Source organism: Pristiophorus japonicus, chromosome 21 (assembly GCF_044704955.1).
Source record: "Pristiophorus japonicus isolate sPriJap1 chromosome 21, sPriJap1.hap1, whole genome shotgun sequence".
Lineage (NCBI taxonomy): Eukaryota > Metazoa > Chordata > Chondrichthyes > Pristiophoridae > Pristiophorus > Pristiophorus japonicus.
In genome coordinates, this window is record NC_091997.1 from 70,850,843 (window position 1) to 70,868,324 (window position 17,482).

General features: G+C 46.9%; 1 protein-coding gene across 1 annotated transcript in view; it reads right to left on the reverse strand.

Moving 5' to 3' along the window:
* The window catches only part of LOC139234104 (protein ERGIC-53-like), a 67,702-nt gene that overhangs the window by 2,574 nt on the left and 47,646 nt on the right, over positions 1–17,482 (reverse strand). The window contains exons 11-12 of the mRNA XM_070865042.1: positions 6,396–6,540; positions 3,131–3,246 (exon numbers count right to left, since the gene is read on the reverse strand). Coding sequence (XP_070721143.1) covers positions 3,131–3,246; positions 6,396–6,540 — 261 coding nt within the window. The remainder of the gene's footprint in view (positions 1–3,130; positions 3,247–6,395; positions 6,541–17,482) is intronic.

Genomic DNA, 17,482 nt, shown 5'->3' on the forward strand with positions numbered 1-17,482 from the left:
ACATTCGGTGCCGGTTTCGAGGGGGCGCGGAGCATTACCGCCCGGAAGAGTACTGTGCTGGGACCGCCTGTGAAAGGTGGTGGTCTGAGCTGTAGCAGCTTAAACAAGGTAAGTAATGGCGACCTCAGGGGTAAGTGTGATTCTTTTTTCTTTTCTTTTCTTTGTGATTTATGTTGTGGCGGCATGGGTTATGTATTTGGGAATGTTTTTGTTGGGTTTTTCCCAGTTTCTTTCCCCCCACCCTGCTCCTCTCTTACAACGCTCCGAGGCCGGCTGTTTAGCTCGGGATTTTCAGTCGCTCAGCCGGCCTTGTGCCCCAAGTGCAGTGTACAATGCCTCCCTTAGCGCTGCGCCCCACACTCGGGGCCCAGCTGTCCAATTTTGCTGACTGAGGCGCAAACTGTACCGCCCCTCCGCCATTACCGCCCCGAAATGAGCAGCACCGAAAATCCCGCCTACATATGTTTGTGTCATATTCTGAGGGCACAGCTTGGTCAGATGTGGCTCGGTCCCTGCCTTAAATCCATTTCTCCTTTAATCCTCAACAGCCCGTAAACAAGGAATACCGTTATCTCATCTCAGTCACCAGGATTTGAACACTAATTTCACAGATGTAATGTTCCAATGTATTGATTCCTGGGATGAGAGGCTTGGCCTATGAGGAGAGATTGAGCCCATACTCTCTGGAGTTTAGAAGAATGAGAGGTGATCTCATTGAAACATAGAAGATGCTGAGGATGATTGACAGGGTAGAGGCCGAGTGTTTTTTTTCCCTCTTGGCTGGAGAGTCTAGAACTAGGGGGTCACAGTCTCAGGATAGGAGGTCGGCCATTTAATACTGAGATGAGGAGGAATTTCTTCACTCAGAGAGTTGTGAATCCTTGGAATTTTCTACCCCAGAGAGCTGTGAATGCTGAATCGTTGAGTATATTCATGGCCGAAATAGATTTTTGGGCTCTAGGGGAATCAAGGGATTATGGGGATCGGGCAGGAAAGTGGAGTTGAGGTCGAAGATCAGCCGTGATCTCATTGATTGGCGGAGCAGGCTCGAGGGGCCGAATAGCCGACTCCTGCTCCTAATTCTTATGTTCTTGTGCACCATCCAATCTCAAACGGATAGGGAGCATTGAACAATGCACAAGTTTTGAGGCACTAATAACACGTCTAGACAGCAAGGGTGTATTATTATCAGGTGGATAATTAAAAGGGATCAAACAGATACGTGTTCCCTTTTCTTTATGCTCATGTTCTGACTCTGCAGACAATAACGGTGAAGTCTAGTGAAATTCTTCCCGTCCCCAAAATGGCACTTCAATAAATCACGAGCTTGGATGAGTCACAGTGCCTTAGTCCCTGAAGGTCAAGAGGCGGTAAATCGCATTGAAATCTTAAGCATTGCTCCTGTACTAACAAATAAATCGGGCAGTGAGACGGTAGTGTCAAGGAACATTTAATTTAATTTCAAATTCTTCCCTTTATCCTCTTGTCCTGAAGGCAACGAATCACCTGAGATGACGGAGATGTCTAAGGAGAAAGGTTGGGCCTATACTCAGGAGTTTAGAAGAATGAGAGGTGATCTTATTGAAACGTACAAGATTCTGAGGGGGCTTGACAGGGTAGATGCAGAGAGGGTGTTTCCCCTCGTGGGGGACTCTACAACTAGGGGCATATTCTCAGAATAAGGGGCTGCCCATTTAAAATGGAGAGGAAGAGGAATTTCTTCATTCACAGTGTCGTGAATCTGTGGAATTATCTACCTCAGAGAGCTGTGGAGGCTGGGTCATTGAATATATTTAAGGTAGAGATAGACAGATTTTTGAACGACAAGGGAGTAAAGGGTTATGGAGAGGGGGCAGGGAAGTGGAGCTGAGTCCATGATCAGATCAGCCATGATCTTACTGAATGGCAGAGCAGGTTCGAGGGGCCGTATGGCCTACTCCTGCTCCTATGTTCATACTCTGGTACAGGTTCCAGTGTCACACAAGGAACCATTTGTCATGGGAGAACCCGGAGAGTATCTATGTTGGTAAGCTTTTGAGATAGTACAGCCAAGCCCAATCATGTTTCCATTTTCCAACAGAGATCTTGGACCTGGATCTGGACCAGAAGCCTTGGCTGTCTCTCCTCCCCCTCACCCAGGTACACTTAAGGTACCCGAATGCTCCCCAGGGTGAAATCAACTTACAGCATAGACTGGAGAGAGCGTGGGGGAGGGGGGGGTATCAAAAATGGGACCTTCCTCATCTAGTGTAGCTCAGTATCAGACCGAGCTGTGCATTTATCCACAACGAGTGGTTATGTTACTGGACCAGTAATCCAGAGGCCTGGACTAATGATCCGGACACCCAAGTTCAAATCCCACCACGGCAGCTGGGGAATTTAAATTTGGTTAATTAAATAAATCTGAAATAAAAAGCCAGCGTCAGTAATGGTGACCATGAAACTACCGGACTGTCATGAAAAACCCATCCGGTTCACTAATGTCCTTTCGGGAAGGAAATCTACCGCCCTTACCCGGTCTGGCCTATATGTGACTCCAGACCCACAGCAATGTGGTTGACTCTTAACTGCCCTCTGAAATGGCTCAGCGAGACACTCAGTCGTACCAAACCGCTACGATAAAGTCAGCACCTTTCCTCACGCGGACTGAAGCGGTTCAAGGCGGCGGCTCACCACCACCTTCTCGAGGGCAATTAGGGATGGGCAATAAATACCAGCCTTGCCAGCGACGCCCACATCCCGTGAACGAATAAATAAAAAATAAACAAAGCAGTCAGGGGAACTCAAGGGAGTCTTATAAATAATGTTCCAGTGTAGTCACCAATACTGTCCATTAAATGAACACTTCACAAAGTTCGAGACAACTTGTTGCTGGGTCCTTTTGCTCTCCGATGCCCCGCACAGGGCCACATAATCATACTTGACCGATGGATCTGTGCCAAGGACTACAAGAAATGATTAGCATTGCTAATAAACAGCCCAGGTACATAAGCTGGTGAGCTGCACTGATGGCTTGGCATTTCTGTTCATCCTTTAACTATCCCAGCAGCAATGACAATAATGTACATTGTTGGTACATTGTTTCCTCCCTCCCCCCCACCCCCAAGCAGGAGGGAAAAAAAAGGATTACCTGTGTATGAGGTAACTGAGGAAGAACACGGACTGGAGGATAATGAACACCAAGAAATGCCACACGGAGGTACAGGATGGAACTGAAGGCACCTTTGGGCAGGTGGCATGCTGGACCTGTAGAGCAAACGATTGATGCACTTTACCATACGCAATCCTTAGACATTCCTATCAACAAGTCAACGACTTGTACTTTATCATTTAAAAGTTCGTTATTGGAGAATCACGCAAAGTTTTGGCAGAGGAGAATGCAAACCCATGCACAATGCAAGCAAGCTCAGTAGACGATTGGATAGGATTATTGATAATTTGCTTAACATAGCTACTCCATAAAATTAATTGCCAACAAAGCTTAAAAAAAAGACTTGGATTTCGATAGCGCCTTTCACAAAAACTTGACGTCTCAAAGCGCTTTGCAGAATGAAGTACGTTTGGAGTGCAGTCACTGTGGGAATGTGGGAAACGCGACAGCCAATTTTCGCACAGCAAGCTCCCATACACAGCAATGTGATAATGACCAGATCATCTGTTTTTTTGTGATGTTGGTTGAGGGATAAATATTGGCCCCAAGACACTGGGGATAACTCCCCCTGCTCTTCTTCGAAATATTGGCCGTGGGATCTTTTACATCCACTTGAGAGAGCAGGCGGGGCCTCTGTTTAATGTCTCATCCAAACGCCTGCACCTCCGACAGTGCAATGCTCCCTCAGCACTGCACTGGGTCTAGATCCCTGGAGTGGGACTTGAATCCACAACCTTCTGACTCAGAGGTAAGCATGCTGCCCACTGAGCCACTGAGATTTACTTTGGAAGTAATGGTGTGGAAGAGGAAGAGGTCAGAACAATAATTCATCCTTTTTATTCAAGATGTGCAGACCGACGTATGGACCAGTCGTTGACCGAGAGTTTTGTTTGGGAAGGAGAAATGTGACTTATGTTATATTCTCATCTATATTTTTAAGAAATAATCGACTGCACATTTCAGATTTTCGGAGTAAGATGGCATATCAAAGGATGCTGTTTCAAATGTGGAAACTGCTAATTGGAGCACTTGGGAGAGAAAATGCCTCTGGGGAAGATATTCTAATCTCAAGCCGCGGATGTCCCTGTGGTGTAGTCCACATGGTCACCGAGGTTGCAACTGGGATGCCCAGCAGGAATACTGAAAGCACGGCAAGGTCACACCTCCTCCTCCTCCTCCTCCTCCCAGGACCGGAAGCATTGCAAGGAAAACCTTTGGGCGATCACCTAGCAAAATCAATTCCCATCAAAAGCTGGCATGGGTCTCTTGCTCGCTCTCCCTGGGGAAATGCCATGTGCTTTACAGGATGCACATGAATCGGACAGAATTCGTGCAACATCTGATCAACAATAATTCTGCCTTTTAAACAGTAGTTTGTTCCAATGAACGGAGAAAAAAGTTACTTAAAGCAATGAGGAGAGCGTTAGAAAGGGAGGGTTCAAGATTCTTGCATTGTCTGTAAAGCACATTCCTCTTTGGATTCGTGCCTAGGTTGGATCCAATTTCGAACAAAGCCATTGGAAAAGACCCTTCAATTCTCCTTCCATAAGAAATAGGAGCAGGAGTAGGCCATTCGGCCCTTCGAGCCTGCTCCGCCATTCAGTATCATGGCTGATCTTTTACCTAAACTCCACCTACCCGCCCGATCCCCATATATCTTGGTTCCCTTAGTATCCAAAAATCTTATCAATCACAGTCTTGAATATACTCAACTTGCAGTGTAACAGTACTCCCTGCACAATGCACACCACGCCTGGTACGGCTACTTACATTTGAAATTAATATCTAGATTGAATAACTGCTTATTCAGGTTATACAAAGCCTTGTCCATTTCCTCAATTCTAAAGGGCATGTTTCCAGTTTCAAGAGATAGAGCAACTCCATGCCGAAACTCCCAACCTGCCTCGTTGTCAACTCATGGAATGGCGTGTGGTCAATAAACTGCATGTAACTGAATAGACCAGGTTTCTTCTAAATCTCTGGCAATTGTAAACCATAATCTCCTCTGTTGTCTCCCATCGTTATCTTTTTGATCCTCATTTTCAAGAAGTGCCAAACTCTTTGGAGTGTCACCCCCAATCTGCTGTGATCTCCCCCACGCCAGCACTGCTTTAAACTAACGAACAGTATTGACTCAAGTTGATCCATTCTGCCTCGCCCCTCCACCCTCCAGCTGTGACAAGGTACTCACTGGCAAACATACCGATTCCACTGGTTGCTATATGTAGCGATATTATTTCTACATTCCTGATGATTTCCCCCAGTTGAGTATTTATGCTAAAAAAAGTACTCAAGGGCCCATCTGCCCTCAGGTGGACGTAAAAAGATCCTTTCGAAGAAGAGCAGGGGAGTTATCCCCGGTGTCCTGGGCCAATATTTATCCCTCAATGAACATCACTAAAACAGATGGTCATTATCACATTGCTGTGTGTGGGAGCTTGCTGTGCACAAATTGGCTGCTGCGTTTCCCACATTACAACAGTGACTACACTCAAAGTACTTCATTCCCTGTAAAGCGCTTTGGGACGTCTTGCGGTCGTGAAAGGCGCTATATAAATGCATGCCTTTTTCTTTAAAAACCCATTCCAAAATACTGCTTTTAGGACTTTGCTAGGGGTGTGATAGCATAGTGGTAAGGTTAGGTCTGGACTAATTATCCAGAGACATGAGTTCAAATCCCACCACAGTAGCTGGGGAATTTAAATTTGGTTAATTAAATAAATCTGGGATTAAAAAGTTAGTGTCAGTAATGGTGACCATGAAACTACCGGATTGTCGTCAAAACCCATCTGGTTCACTGTTGCCCTTTGGGGAAGGAAATCTGCCGTCCTTACCCGGTCTGGCCTATATGTAACTCCAGGCCCACAGCGATGGCCCACCACCATCTTCTCAGGGGGCAATTAGGGATTGGCAATAAATGCCGGCTTTGCCAGCGACTCCCACATTCCATGAACAAATAAGACTCAGTGACCAAAGTGGGCACAGACTTGTGGCCCGCACTCTTATAATGTGTCGCCAGAGTCAAAGCGGTGATGCAATTAAGAAAATAACCCTTTACCAATTTCCGATAACAAAAAGAAGCGTTAATTTATACCGTTCGATAAAAATCCTCACGTGGAGTCCGCTTGTGTTTCTTGAAGCGGTTAACTGCAGTTTCAGCATCAGTTCCAAAGACACGTCACTCTGCCCACTGGGGCGATCAATGTCCCACACAAAGCAGAGCCCAGAAACATTCAAGTCCTACCTTGGTGTTGATCAATCGGTCAATGTCCCGCTTGACAATGTGAATGTGTTCCTTGATCTCCCCGAAATGCCCCTGGTCGACAGTGGCGGTGTTTAAGGATTGCCGACTTAGCTTCACTCTCGAGAGGATGTCCGCTATATTTGTCCTGGAAAGCAAAAAGCAACTAAGGGTCAAGGTGGAATCCGCAGACAACAGCACAACTCACTAAGAGTTAGAAAGAAAGAGTTGCATTTATATAGCGCCTTTCACGACCACCAGACGTCCCAAAGCGCTTTACAGCCAATGAAGTACTTTTGGAGTGTAGTCACTGTTGTAATGTGGGAAACGCGGCAGCCAACTTGTGCACAGCAAGCTCCCACAAACAGCAATGTGATGATGACCAGATCATCTGTTTTAGCGACATTCATTGAGGGATAAATATTGGCCCCAGGACACCGGGGATAACTCCCCTGCTCTTCTTCAAAATAGTGCCGTGGAATCTTTTACCCTCACCTGAGAGGGCAGACGGTGCCTCAGTTTAACGGCTCGTCCGAAAGACAGCACCTCCGACAGTGCGGTGCTCCCTCAGCATTGCACTGGGAGTGTCAGCCTAGATTTATGTGCTCAAGTCCCTGGAGTGGGACTTGAACCCACGACCTTCTGACTCAGAGGCCACTGTGCTGGCCACTGAGCCATGGCGGACACAGCTAGGAATCACTCCTGACCCTACTGAGCTTCAAAAGATGCCAAAGAAAGGTTTAGCAAATCAGCTCCAGTTCAGTAAGGAATATTGCCAGCTGTCGCACTGAAATGTAAATTTGCAAATTAAAGTGACACAAATTCCCTACAAACACCCAGTTGCTCAATGAATAAACCATTGTGTTAAACCAATATTTGTGCATTGCAATGTTACATGAATTGCAACAGGGAACGTCAAGAAATTATATTGCAACATCTTTTCCATTTTCCAATTCTCATGAAAGAGCATTCACATATATATATTTTGAAGCCATTGTACATTTTGGTTACATGGTGCTTGTGGGAGGAATGTACAGCCACGAAGCCACAATGGTTTATTAAACTGACCTGATCATACAGGCACCAAAGACTGATTATGAGGTAATTTCCTGTGCAACCCCAACTTGATTCTGAAGTTGCACAAAAGGGTCCAATTGGACAAAAGACTTGCATTTATATAGCGCCTTTCACAACCTCAGGACGTCCCAAAGCGCTCGACAGCTAATGAAGTATTTTTGAAGTGTAGTCACTGTTGCAATGTGGGAAAAGCGGTAGCCAATTGCGCACAGCAAGCTCCCACAAACAGCAATGTGACAATGACCAGATAATCTGTTTTTAGTGATGTTAACTGAGGCATAAATATTGGCCAGGAATAACTCCCCTGCTCTTCTTCGAAATAGTGGCCGTGGAATCTTTTACATCCACCAGGGCCTCGGTTTAACGACTCATCCGAAAAAGACAGCACCTCCAACAGTGCGGCACTCTCTCAGCACTGCACTGGGAGAGTCAGCCTAGATTTTTGTGCTGAAGTCTCTGGAGTGGGACTTGAACCCACAACCTTCTGACTCAGAGACGATTGTGCTACCCACTGAGCCGCAGCTGATACAATATGGCAATAGAAACAGAACTCTGACATGTGCTAAATAGGGGAAAAGTCTGTATTGTATAAAATACTAAACTGACTGCAAGCATTCAGGATCTTTCAGGGCCAAGGAGGAGGGTAGTCGTTGCTTGTTGGGCTAGAGCAAAGGGCTGCAGCCCAGCTGCAGGCAGCTCTCTAATCTGAAGATTAACCAGAATGCCAGAGCGATGATCCAAGGCTAATCAGATTAAACATGGTCAGGACATACATTGGTTATGGACAACATCATAGGCAGTCCCTCGAACGAGGAGGACTTGCTTCCACAAGAGTTCACAGATGTTTCAATGAAGGACCCGATGTTGCAGTCCTGAACTCCAATTGAAGGGTGGAAGATGCCTGTGCGTGGATTTTTTTTAACGTGTGGTGACCGTTTCACACCAGCCACCACACGGGCTTGACAGAGCTCGGCCTTTATCCAGTGGCAAGGGTTAACCAGGATGACTGGAGACCTGCTCTGCTCACGGACCCAGTGCGCACACATATGGCAGTGTGGACAACATGTAACTACGTGATTCCATGTTTTCAAATCCCTCCATGGGCCTCGCCCCTCCCTATTACTGTAATCTCCTCCAGACCGCCCCCCCCAGAGATGTCTGCGCTCCTCTAATTCTTCCCTCTTGAGCATCCCTGATTATAATCACTCCACCATTGGTGGCCGTGCCTTCTGTTGCCTGGGCCCCAAGCTCTGGAACTCCCTGCCTAAACCTCTCTGTCTCTCTACCTCTCTTTCTTCCTTTAAGACGTTCCTTAAAACCTACCTCTTTGACCAAGCTTTTGGTCACCTGTCCCAACATCTCATGTGGCTCAGTGTCAAATTTTTGTCTTATAACACTGCTGTGAAGCGCCCTGGGACGTTTTACGACATTAAAGGTGCTATGTAAATGCAAGATGTTGTCATTGATGTATGCACTGAATGCCCCATTGTATTTTTGAACGAGCTTGATTGAGTTATTTAGCCAGAAGCCCGTTGACTTGTGAAGTGCTACAGAAACTTGCACTGCACGAAGAAATCTATATATCAAATTCATATATATCTATATTGTGGACAGCTGGTCTTGTGTAGAAGGCAGGCATTGCACTTCACAAACATTCCATCCACAAGCCTTGCAGATTAAAGGACTATGTAAGAGATTATGTTCTGAAGACGATATCCCATTATTGTAACTGTGATGCTTTATCCCACTTTGCATTCTCTGTAGCATTCAACGCGGTCAATCATGCCATCCTCCTCCGTCATTTCTTGTCCACAGCCTACCATGGTGGCATTGCCCTTGGATGGTTCTATTCCCACCCAACACAAACCAGTCCACCTCCAGCCCTGGCTCTTCCTCCAGCTCCCACACAGCCATCTCCAGACTTCCTCCGGGATCCATGCTTGGCCTCCTCCTCCTCCTCTACCTCCTCCTCCTCCTCGGTGACGTGATTTGTAGACGTGTATAGCCGAGGACACCGAGCTGTGTCTCTCCACCAGGATCCCCAACCCTATCTCTGGGTGCCGTCTGACATTAAGTGGGTGGGTCAATCAGAACTCCTTATGATTGAACATTGGGAAGGCTGAAGCCATCGCCTCGGTTCTCTGCCAAGCACTCTGCACCTTTGGCATTGGCTCCATCTACCTCCAGGGCTGCTCACTCAGGCAGAACTAGACTGCACAGGACCTTGCGTTTCATCAATCCACAGCTGAGCTTCGAACCCTACAATATATTCATCACGAAAAATGTTTACTTCTATCTCCACTGCACTGCCTAACTCTTCCCCACTTACCTTGCTCCTATCCCCCACTGCCACTCAAACCTTTTTCCATGCCACCAATACCTCTACACCTCTGGGAGGACAGACGCACCAGTGTCAAAGTGTTCTCACTCAGGCCAACATCCCCAGCATCGAAGCAGTGACCACACTCGATCAGCTCCGTTGGGCGGGCCACATCATTCACATGCCCGACACAAGACTCCCAAAGCAAGTGAGCCCCAGGTGGGCAGAGGAAACGTTACAGGGACACCCTCAAAGACTCCTTGATAAAGTGCAACATCACCACGGACACCTGGGAGTCCCTGGCCCACCCACCCTAAGTGGAGGAAGAGCATCCGGGAGGGCGCTGAGCACCTCGAGTCTCGTCGCTGAGAGCATGCAGAAACCAAGCGCAGGCAGCGGAAGGAGCGTGCGGCAAACCTGTCCCACCCTCCCCTTCCCTCAACCACTGTCTGTCCCACCTGTGACAGAGACTGTAATTCCCGTATTGGACTGTACAGCCACCTGAGAACTCACTTTTAGAGTGGAAGCAAGTCTTCCTCGATTCCGAGGGACTGCCTGTGATGAAGACCGCTAGACTCCACTTCTCCAACACACCTCTGTGAACTCCAACCTGTCCAAAACTCCGACACCCACTTACTGTTCTGCAAATGAGTACGGCATCATAGTGGTTATGTTACTGGATGAGTAATCCAGAGATCCAAACTAGTGATCCAGAGACCCGAGTTCCAATCCCACCACGGCAGCTGGGGGAATTTAAATTCAGTTAATTAAATAAATCTGGATTAAAAAGCTGGGATCAGTAATGGTGACCATGAAACTATCGGATTGCTGTAAAAACCCAATCTGTTCATTAATGTCCTTTAGGGAAGGAAATCTGCTGCCCTTACCCGGTCTGGCCTATATGTGACTCCAGACCCACAATGTGGTTGACTCTTAACTGCCCCCTGAAATGGCCCAGCGAGCGAAAGAACAACGTTTCAAGGCAGTTCAACACCACCACCTTCTCAGGATAAATGCCGGCCTTGCCAGCAACATCCCAGGAACGCATTTTTTAAAAGCCCCTCTTGAGCAATTGAGTACGAGAGGAAGCTTGCAGGGAACATAAAAACTGACTGCAAAAGCTTCTATAAATATGTGAAGAGAAAAAGATTAGTGAAGACAAATGTAGATCCCTTGCAGTCGGATTCAGGTGAATTTATAATGGGGAACAAAGAAATGGCAAACCAATTGAACAAATACTTCGGTTCTGTCTTCACGAAGGAAGACACAAATAACCTTCCGGATATACTAGGGGACAGTGGGTCTAGTGAGAAGAAGGAACTGAAGGATATCCTTATTAGGCGGGAAATTGTAGGGAAATTGATGGGATTGAAGGCCGATAAATCCCCTGCGCCTGATAGTCTGCATCCCAAAGTATTTAAGGAAGTGGCCCTAGAAATAGTGGATGCATTGGTGATCATTTTCTAAGAGTCTATCGACTGGATCAGTTCCTATGGACTGGAGGGTAGCTAATATAACACCACTTTTTAAAAAAGGAGGGAGAGAAAACGGGTAATTATAGACCGGTTAGTCTGACATCAGTAGTGGGGACAATGTTGGAATCAATTATTAAGGATGAAATAGCAGCGCATTTGGAAAGCAATGACAGGATTGGTCCAAGTCAGCATGGATTTATAAAAGGGAAATCATGCTTGACGAATCTACTAGAATTTTTTGAGCATGTAACTAGCAGAGTGGACAAGGGTGAACCAGTGGGTGAGATGTATTTGGACTTTCAAAAGGCTTTTGACAAGGTCCCACACAAGAGATTGGTGTGCAAAGTCAAAGCGCATGGTATTGGGGGTAATGTACTGACGTGGATAGAGAACTGGTTGGCAGACAGGAAGCAGAGAGTTGGGATAAACGGATCCTTTTCAGAATGGCAGGCAGTGACTAGTGGAGTGCCGCAGGGCTCAGTGCTGGGACCCCAGCTCTTTACAATATACATTAACAATTTAGATGAAGGAATTGAGTGTAATATCTCCAAGTTTGCAGATGACACTAAACTGGGTGGCGGTGTGAGCTGTGAGGAGGATGCTAAGAAGCTGTAGGGTGACTTGGACAGGTTAGGTGAGTGGGCAAATGCATGGCAGATGCAGTATAATGTGGATAAATGTGAGGTTATCCATTTTGGGGGCAAAATCACGAAGGCAGATTATCTGAATGGCGGCAGATTAGGAAAAGGGGAGGTGCAACGAGACCTGGGTGTCATGGTACATCAGTCATTGAAAGTTGGCATGCAGGTATAGCAGGCGGTGAAGAAGGCAAATGGTATGTTGGCCTTCATAGCTAAGGGATTTGAATATAGGAGCAGGGAGGTCTTACTGCAGTTGTACAGGGCCTTGGTGAGGCCTCACCTGGAATATTGTGTTCAGTTTTGGTCTCCCAATCCGAGGAAGGACGCTCTTGCTATTAAGGGAGTGCAGCGAAGGTTCACCAGACTGATTCCAGGGATGGCTGGACTGACATATGAGAAGAGACTGGATCAACTGGGCCTTTATTCACTGGAGTTTAGAAGGATGAGAGGGGATCTCATAGAAACGTAAAAGATTCTGACGGGGTTGGACAGGTTAGATGCGGGAAGAACGTTCTCGATGTTGGGGAAGTCCAGAACCAGGGGACATAGTCTTAGGATAAGGGGTAGGCCATTTAGGACTGAGATGAGCAGAAACTTCTTCACTCAGAGTTGTTAACCTGTGGAATTCCCTGCCGCAGAGAGTTGTTGATGCCAGTTCATTAGATATATTCAAGAGGGAGTTAGATGTGGCCCTTACTACTAAAGCGATCAAGGGGTATGGAGAGAAAACAGGAAAGGGGTACTGAGGGAATGATCAGCCATGATCATATTGAATGGCGGTGCAGGCTCGAAGGGCCGAATGGCCTACTCCTGAACCTATTTTCTATGTTTCTACCCCACCCTCGCTGATTGACTTGGACTACCCGGCGGATCAAACCTCTACGGCACTTTAGGTGGATTTTCATTTTGATCTCACCTCCGTTTGTGCGCCGGAGGGCTGGTAATGGGTTCCGCCCGGGCAACCAGCTTCCAGCGGCCTTTTGGCGCTGGTTTTGCGGAGGCGCTGAGCAGTACCGCCTGGGAGCGTCGCGAGGCCCCCGGTATCAACAGCGATGCGATATTTGCTTGGAGCGGCACCCGCAGCGCCCCCTAGAGGGACGGCCTGGGAAAGCGGGCGGTCCGTGCTGTTCCCGGTGGCGATGAAACATAGAAACATAGAAAATAGGTGCAGGAGTAGGCTATTCGGCCCTTCGAGCCTGCACCGCCTTTCAATATGATCATGGCTGATCATGCAACTTCAGTATCCCATTCCCGCCTTCTCTCCATACCCCTTGATTCCTTTAGCCGTAAGGGCCACATCTAACTCCCTTTTGAATATATCCAACGAACTGGCCTCAACAACTTTCTGTGGCAGAGAATTCCACAGGTTCACCACTCTCTGGGTGAAGAAGTTTCTCCTCATCTCGGTCCTAAATGGCTTACCCCTTATCCTTAGACTGTGACCCCTGGTTCTGGACTTCCCCAACATCGGGAACATTCTTCCTGCATCTAACCTGTCCAGTCCCGTCAGAATTTTATCTGTTTCTATGAGATCCCCTCTCATTCTTCTAAATTCCAGTGAGTATAAGCCTAGCCGATGAGAGAAGGGGTGACTTCCTGAGGTACGTGTGATTGTTTTGCTTTTTGCGATTTTTGGGATCAGTAAAAGATTAGGAATATTTTGCGTGCTGATTTATTTTGTTTTGCAGAGAGGCCTCTGTCAGGGCGCTCCAAGGCTGGCTGTTTAAGCCCGGGATTTTCAGTCGCTCAGCCGGCCTCGCGCCCCGAGAGAGGCGTGTGCATCGCCTCCCTTCGCGCTCCGCCCCACACTCGGGGCCCAGCCGGTGAATTTTGTGGCTGCAGACGCAAACCATTTCCTGGCACAAGATTTACCGCCCTGCCTCCATTAGCGCCCTCAAAAGCCTCCAACCGAAAATCCAGGCCTAAGTGTCCGCTTAAGGTTTTACTTTTAGACCACTTCCTTTGCCTATGCGCCGATGGTGCACCACAATTAACCTTATCCCAGCACCCTCGCCCATTAACGATCAGCGTCCGTTCATTGCATTTTATTTTTATAAAAGGGAGACTAAAGCACTGTCTACTTCAACAGCACACGTGGTTGCGTGTGGGAACTCCCCAGTGAAAGCTCGGTGGCCTGCTGCAAAATAAATGATGTGTACTGTGTGGTTTTTGTAGGTCGCTGCACTCAGGATTATTCACTACAGGAAGTGCCTCTTGGCTTCAATCCCACATCATCCTCCGATTGGGAGAAATCACCAGATGGCAAAGGCTGTGCAGCTGTACTGATCGAAAGCAAGTCGTCACAGCTGCCATTGAAGCATCGCTGGGCACCTGGGAAAGGACCGGGGTCACTCAATACAGCCTATGGGGGAAGGGGGACGGGATTAACAGGTTTTTTTTTAAGTGGCATTTCAAAGGGATTATAATTAGATTTCAAATCCGGTCATTGGTTGAAAACCTGCTCTCTTTAAAAGAATAGGTTTCATTCTGCAATCGAAACAGAAAACGGCGGGAACGTTCAGTGGGTCAGGCAACATCCGTGGAAAGCTAACGTTTCAGGTCGATGACCTTTCCAGGGTTCTGATGCTGACAGATGCCTGGCCCGCTGAACGTTTCTATTTCACTTTTCCAGCAGCCGTGGTATTTTGCTCTCTGCGTGTTTATTCTGGTGCGTTTAGAGTTGGGCGAGGATTGAGGGGGCAGGTTGTAAATCTTTTTTTTTTAAAAAGGGAGGCTTGCATTTATATTGCGCTTCTCAGAAAACTTTCAAAAAGTGCTTCACATGGTACGGCGGGCCCAGGGGCAGCGCGGGCCCAGCCCACACTGCGATATGTGTGCGCACTAGGTCCGTGCAGCAGAGCAAGTCTCCAGTCGTCTTGGTTAATCCTTGCCACTGGACCGAGGCCTAGCTCTGTCAAGCCCGGGTGGAAGATGCCTGTGCATGGATTTTTTTTTTTTTAACGTCCACCTCACGTTAAAAAAATCCACGCAGGCATCTTCCACCCTTCAGGATGTAGTTCAGGACCTGGAGTATTGGGCCCTTCATTGAAACACCTGTGAACTCATCCCTTTTTTGATGTGGAAGCAAGTCATCCTTGTTTCGAGGGACTGCCTATGATGATGATGGTGATGTTACTGAACTGGTGAGACCACACCTGGAGTATCGTGTGCAGTTTTGGTCTCCTTACCTATGAAAGGATATACTTGCCATAGAGGGAGTGCAGCGAAGGTTCACCAGACTGATTCCTGGGACGGCAGGACTGTCGTATGAGGAGAGATTGGGTGGACCAGCCTTGTATTCACTAGAGTTTAGAAGAATGAGGGAAGATCTCATTGAAACGTATAAAATTCTGGACGGACTGGATGCGGGGAGGATATTTCCCCAGGGCTGGGAAGTCTAGAACAAGGGATCACAGTCTCAGGATACGGGGTAGGAAATTTAGGATTGAGATGAGGAGAAATTTCTTCACTCAGAGGGTGGTGAACCTGTGGAATTCTCTACCACAGAAAGCTGTGGAGGCCAAATCACTGAATATATTTAAGAAGGAGATAGATAGATTTCTAGACACAAAAGGTATCAAGGGGTGAGGGGAGAAAGCAGGATTATGGTGTTGGGATAGAGGATCAGCCATGACCATATTGAATGGCGGTGCAGACTCGAAGGATCGAGTGGCCTACCACTGCTCCTATTTTCTATGTTTCTAACTAGTAATCCAGAGCGTTGGACTAATGATCTGGAAACATGAGTTCAAATCCCACCACAGCATCTGGGGAATTTAAATTCAGTTAGTTAAATAAATCTGGAATTTAAAAAAAAAAACTAGCATCAGTAATGGTGACCATGGGCTAGAATTTCCACTGGGTCACTGCCCGGTTTCTGGGTGACGTTGGCCATTTTGGGTGATAACCGGGTTGGCGGGAAATTGCCCAGCTGAGTTACGCTCAAGTGCCGCTGGGGAGCGGACCACCGGCAAGCACCGTCCACGGACCGCCCTGGCGCGATATTTGGCTCAGCGATGACCCGTAGCTAAGTATTTAAAGAAACGGCCACGAGAATCAGCGGAGCTGGGTGGTAAGCGAGTAGCTCTTCAAGAAAAAGGTAAACAATTGTTTTTTTGCTAATTATTTTAAAATTCTCTTGTTGTGATTTAAGTGAAAAAGATCCAGAGAATGTTTGTATGATTTTTTATTTTATGTTTTTCAAAAAAAAAATTGTGTTTTTCTCCTCCGAGGCCCAACCCACAGCCTCGGTGTAAATTTTTAGTAAATGTATTAATTTTCGCCCACTTTTTTAAGAACCGCCCAATCGGCCCAAGATTTCATTTTCTCGCTGAGAATCGGGGGCCATTTTTTTCGCTTGGCGGAATTTTTAATTTTTGGGAGAGGAATTTTTCGCCAGCAATAATGTTGGGAATCTGAGCGGTCTTTTACGTAAGAACATCAAAAATAGGAGCAGGAGTCAGCCATACGGCCTCTGGAGCCTGCTCCGCCATTTAATTCACCCAGAGAGTGGTGAACTTGTGGAATTCTCTACCACAGAAGGTTGTTGAGGCCAATTCACTAAATATATTCAAAAAGGAGTTAGATGGAGTCCTTACTAATAGGGGGATCGAGGGGTATGGCGAGAAAGCAGGAATGGGGTACTGAAGTTGCATGTTTAGCCATGAACTCATTGAATAGCGGTGCAGGCTAGAAGGGCCGAATGGCCTACTCCTGCACCTATTTTCTATATTAATACGATCCTGGCTGATCTGATCGTGAACTCGGGTTCACTTCCCCGCCCGCTCTTCATAATCCTTTATCTCCTTATCGTTCAAGAAACTGTCCATTTCTGTCTTAAATTTATTCAATGTCCCAGCTTCCACAGCTCTCTGAGGCAGTGAATTCCACAGATTTACAACCCTCTGAGAAGAAATTTCTCCTCATCTCAGTTTTAAATGGGTAGCCCCTTATTCTAAGATAATGCCCTCTAGTTCTAGTCTCCCCTAACAGCGGAAACATCCTCTCTGCATCCACCTTGTCAAGTCCCCTCATATACGTTTCAATAAGATCACCTCTCATTCTTCTGAATTCCAATGAATAGAGGCCCAACCTACTCAACCTTTCCTCATAAATCAACCCCATCATCTCTGGAATCCACCTTGTGAACCTTCTCTGAACTGCCTCCAAAGCAAGTATATCCTTTCTTAATTATGGAAACCAAAACTGTATGCAGTATGCCAGATATGGCCTCACCAATACCCTGTACAACTGTAGCAAGACTTCCCTGCTTTTATACTCCTTCCCCTTTGCAATAAAGGCCAAGATTCCATTGGCCTTCCTGATCACTTGCTGTACCTGCATACTATCCTTTTGTGTTTCATGCACAAGTACCCCCAGGTCCCGCTGTACTGCGGCACTTTGCAATCTTTCTCCATTTAAATAATAACTTGCTCTTTGATTTTTTCTGCCAAAGTGCATAACCTCACACTTTCCAACGTTATACTCCATCTGCCAAATTTTTGCCTACTCACTTAGCCCGCCTAGGTCCTTTTGCAGATTTTTTGTGTCCTCCTCACACATTGCTTCTCCTCCCAT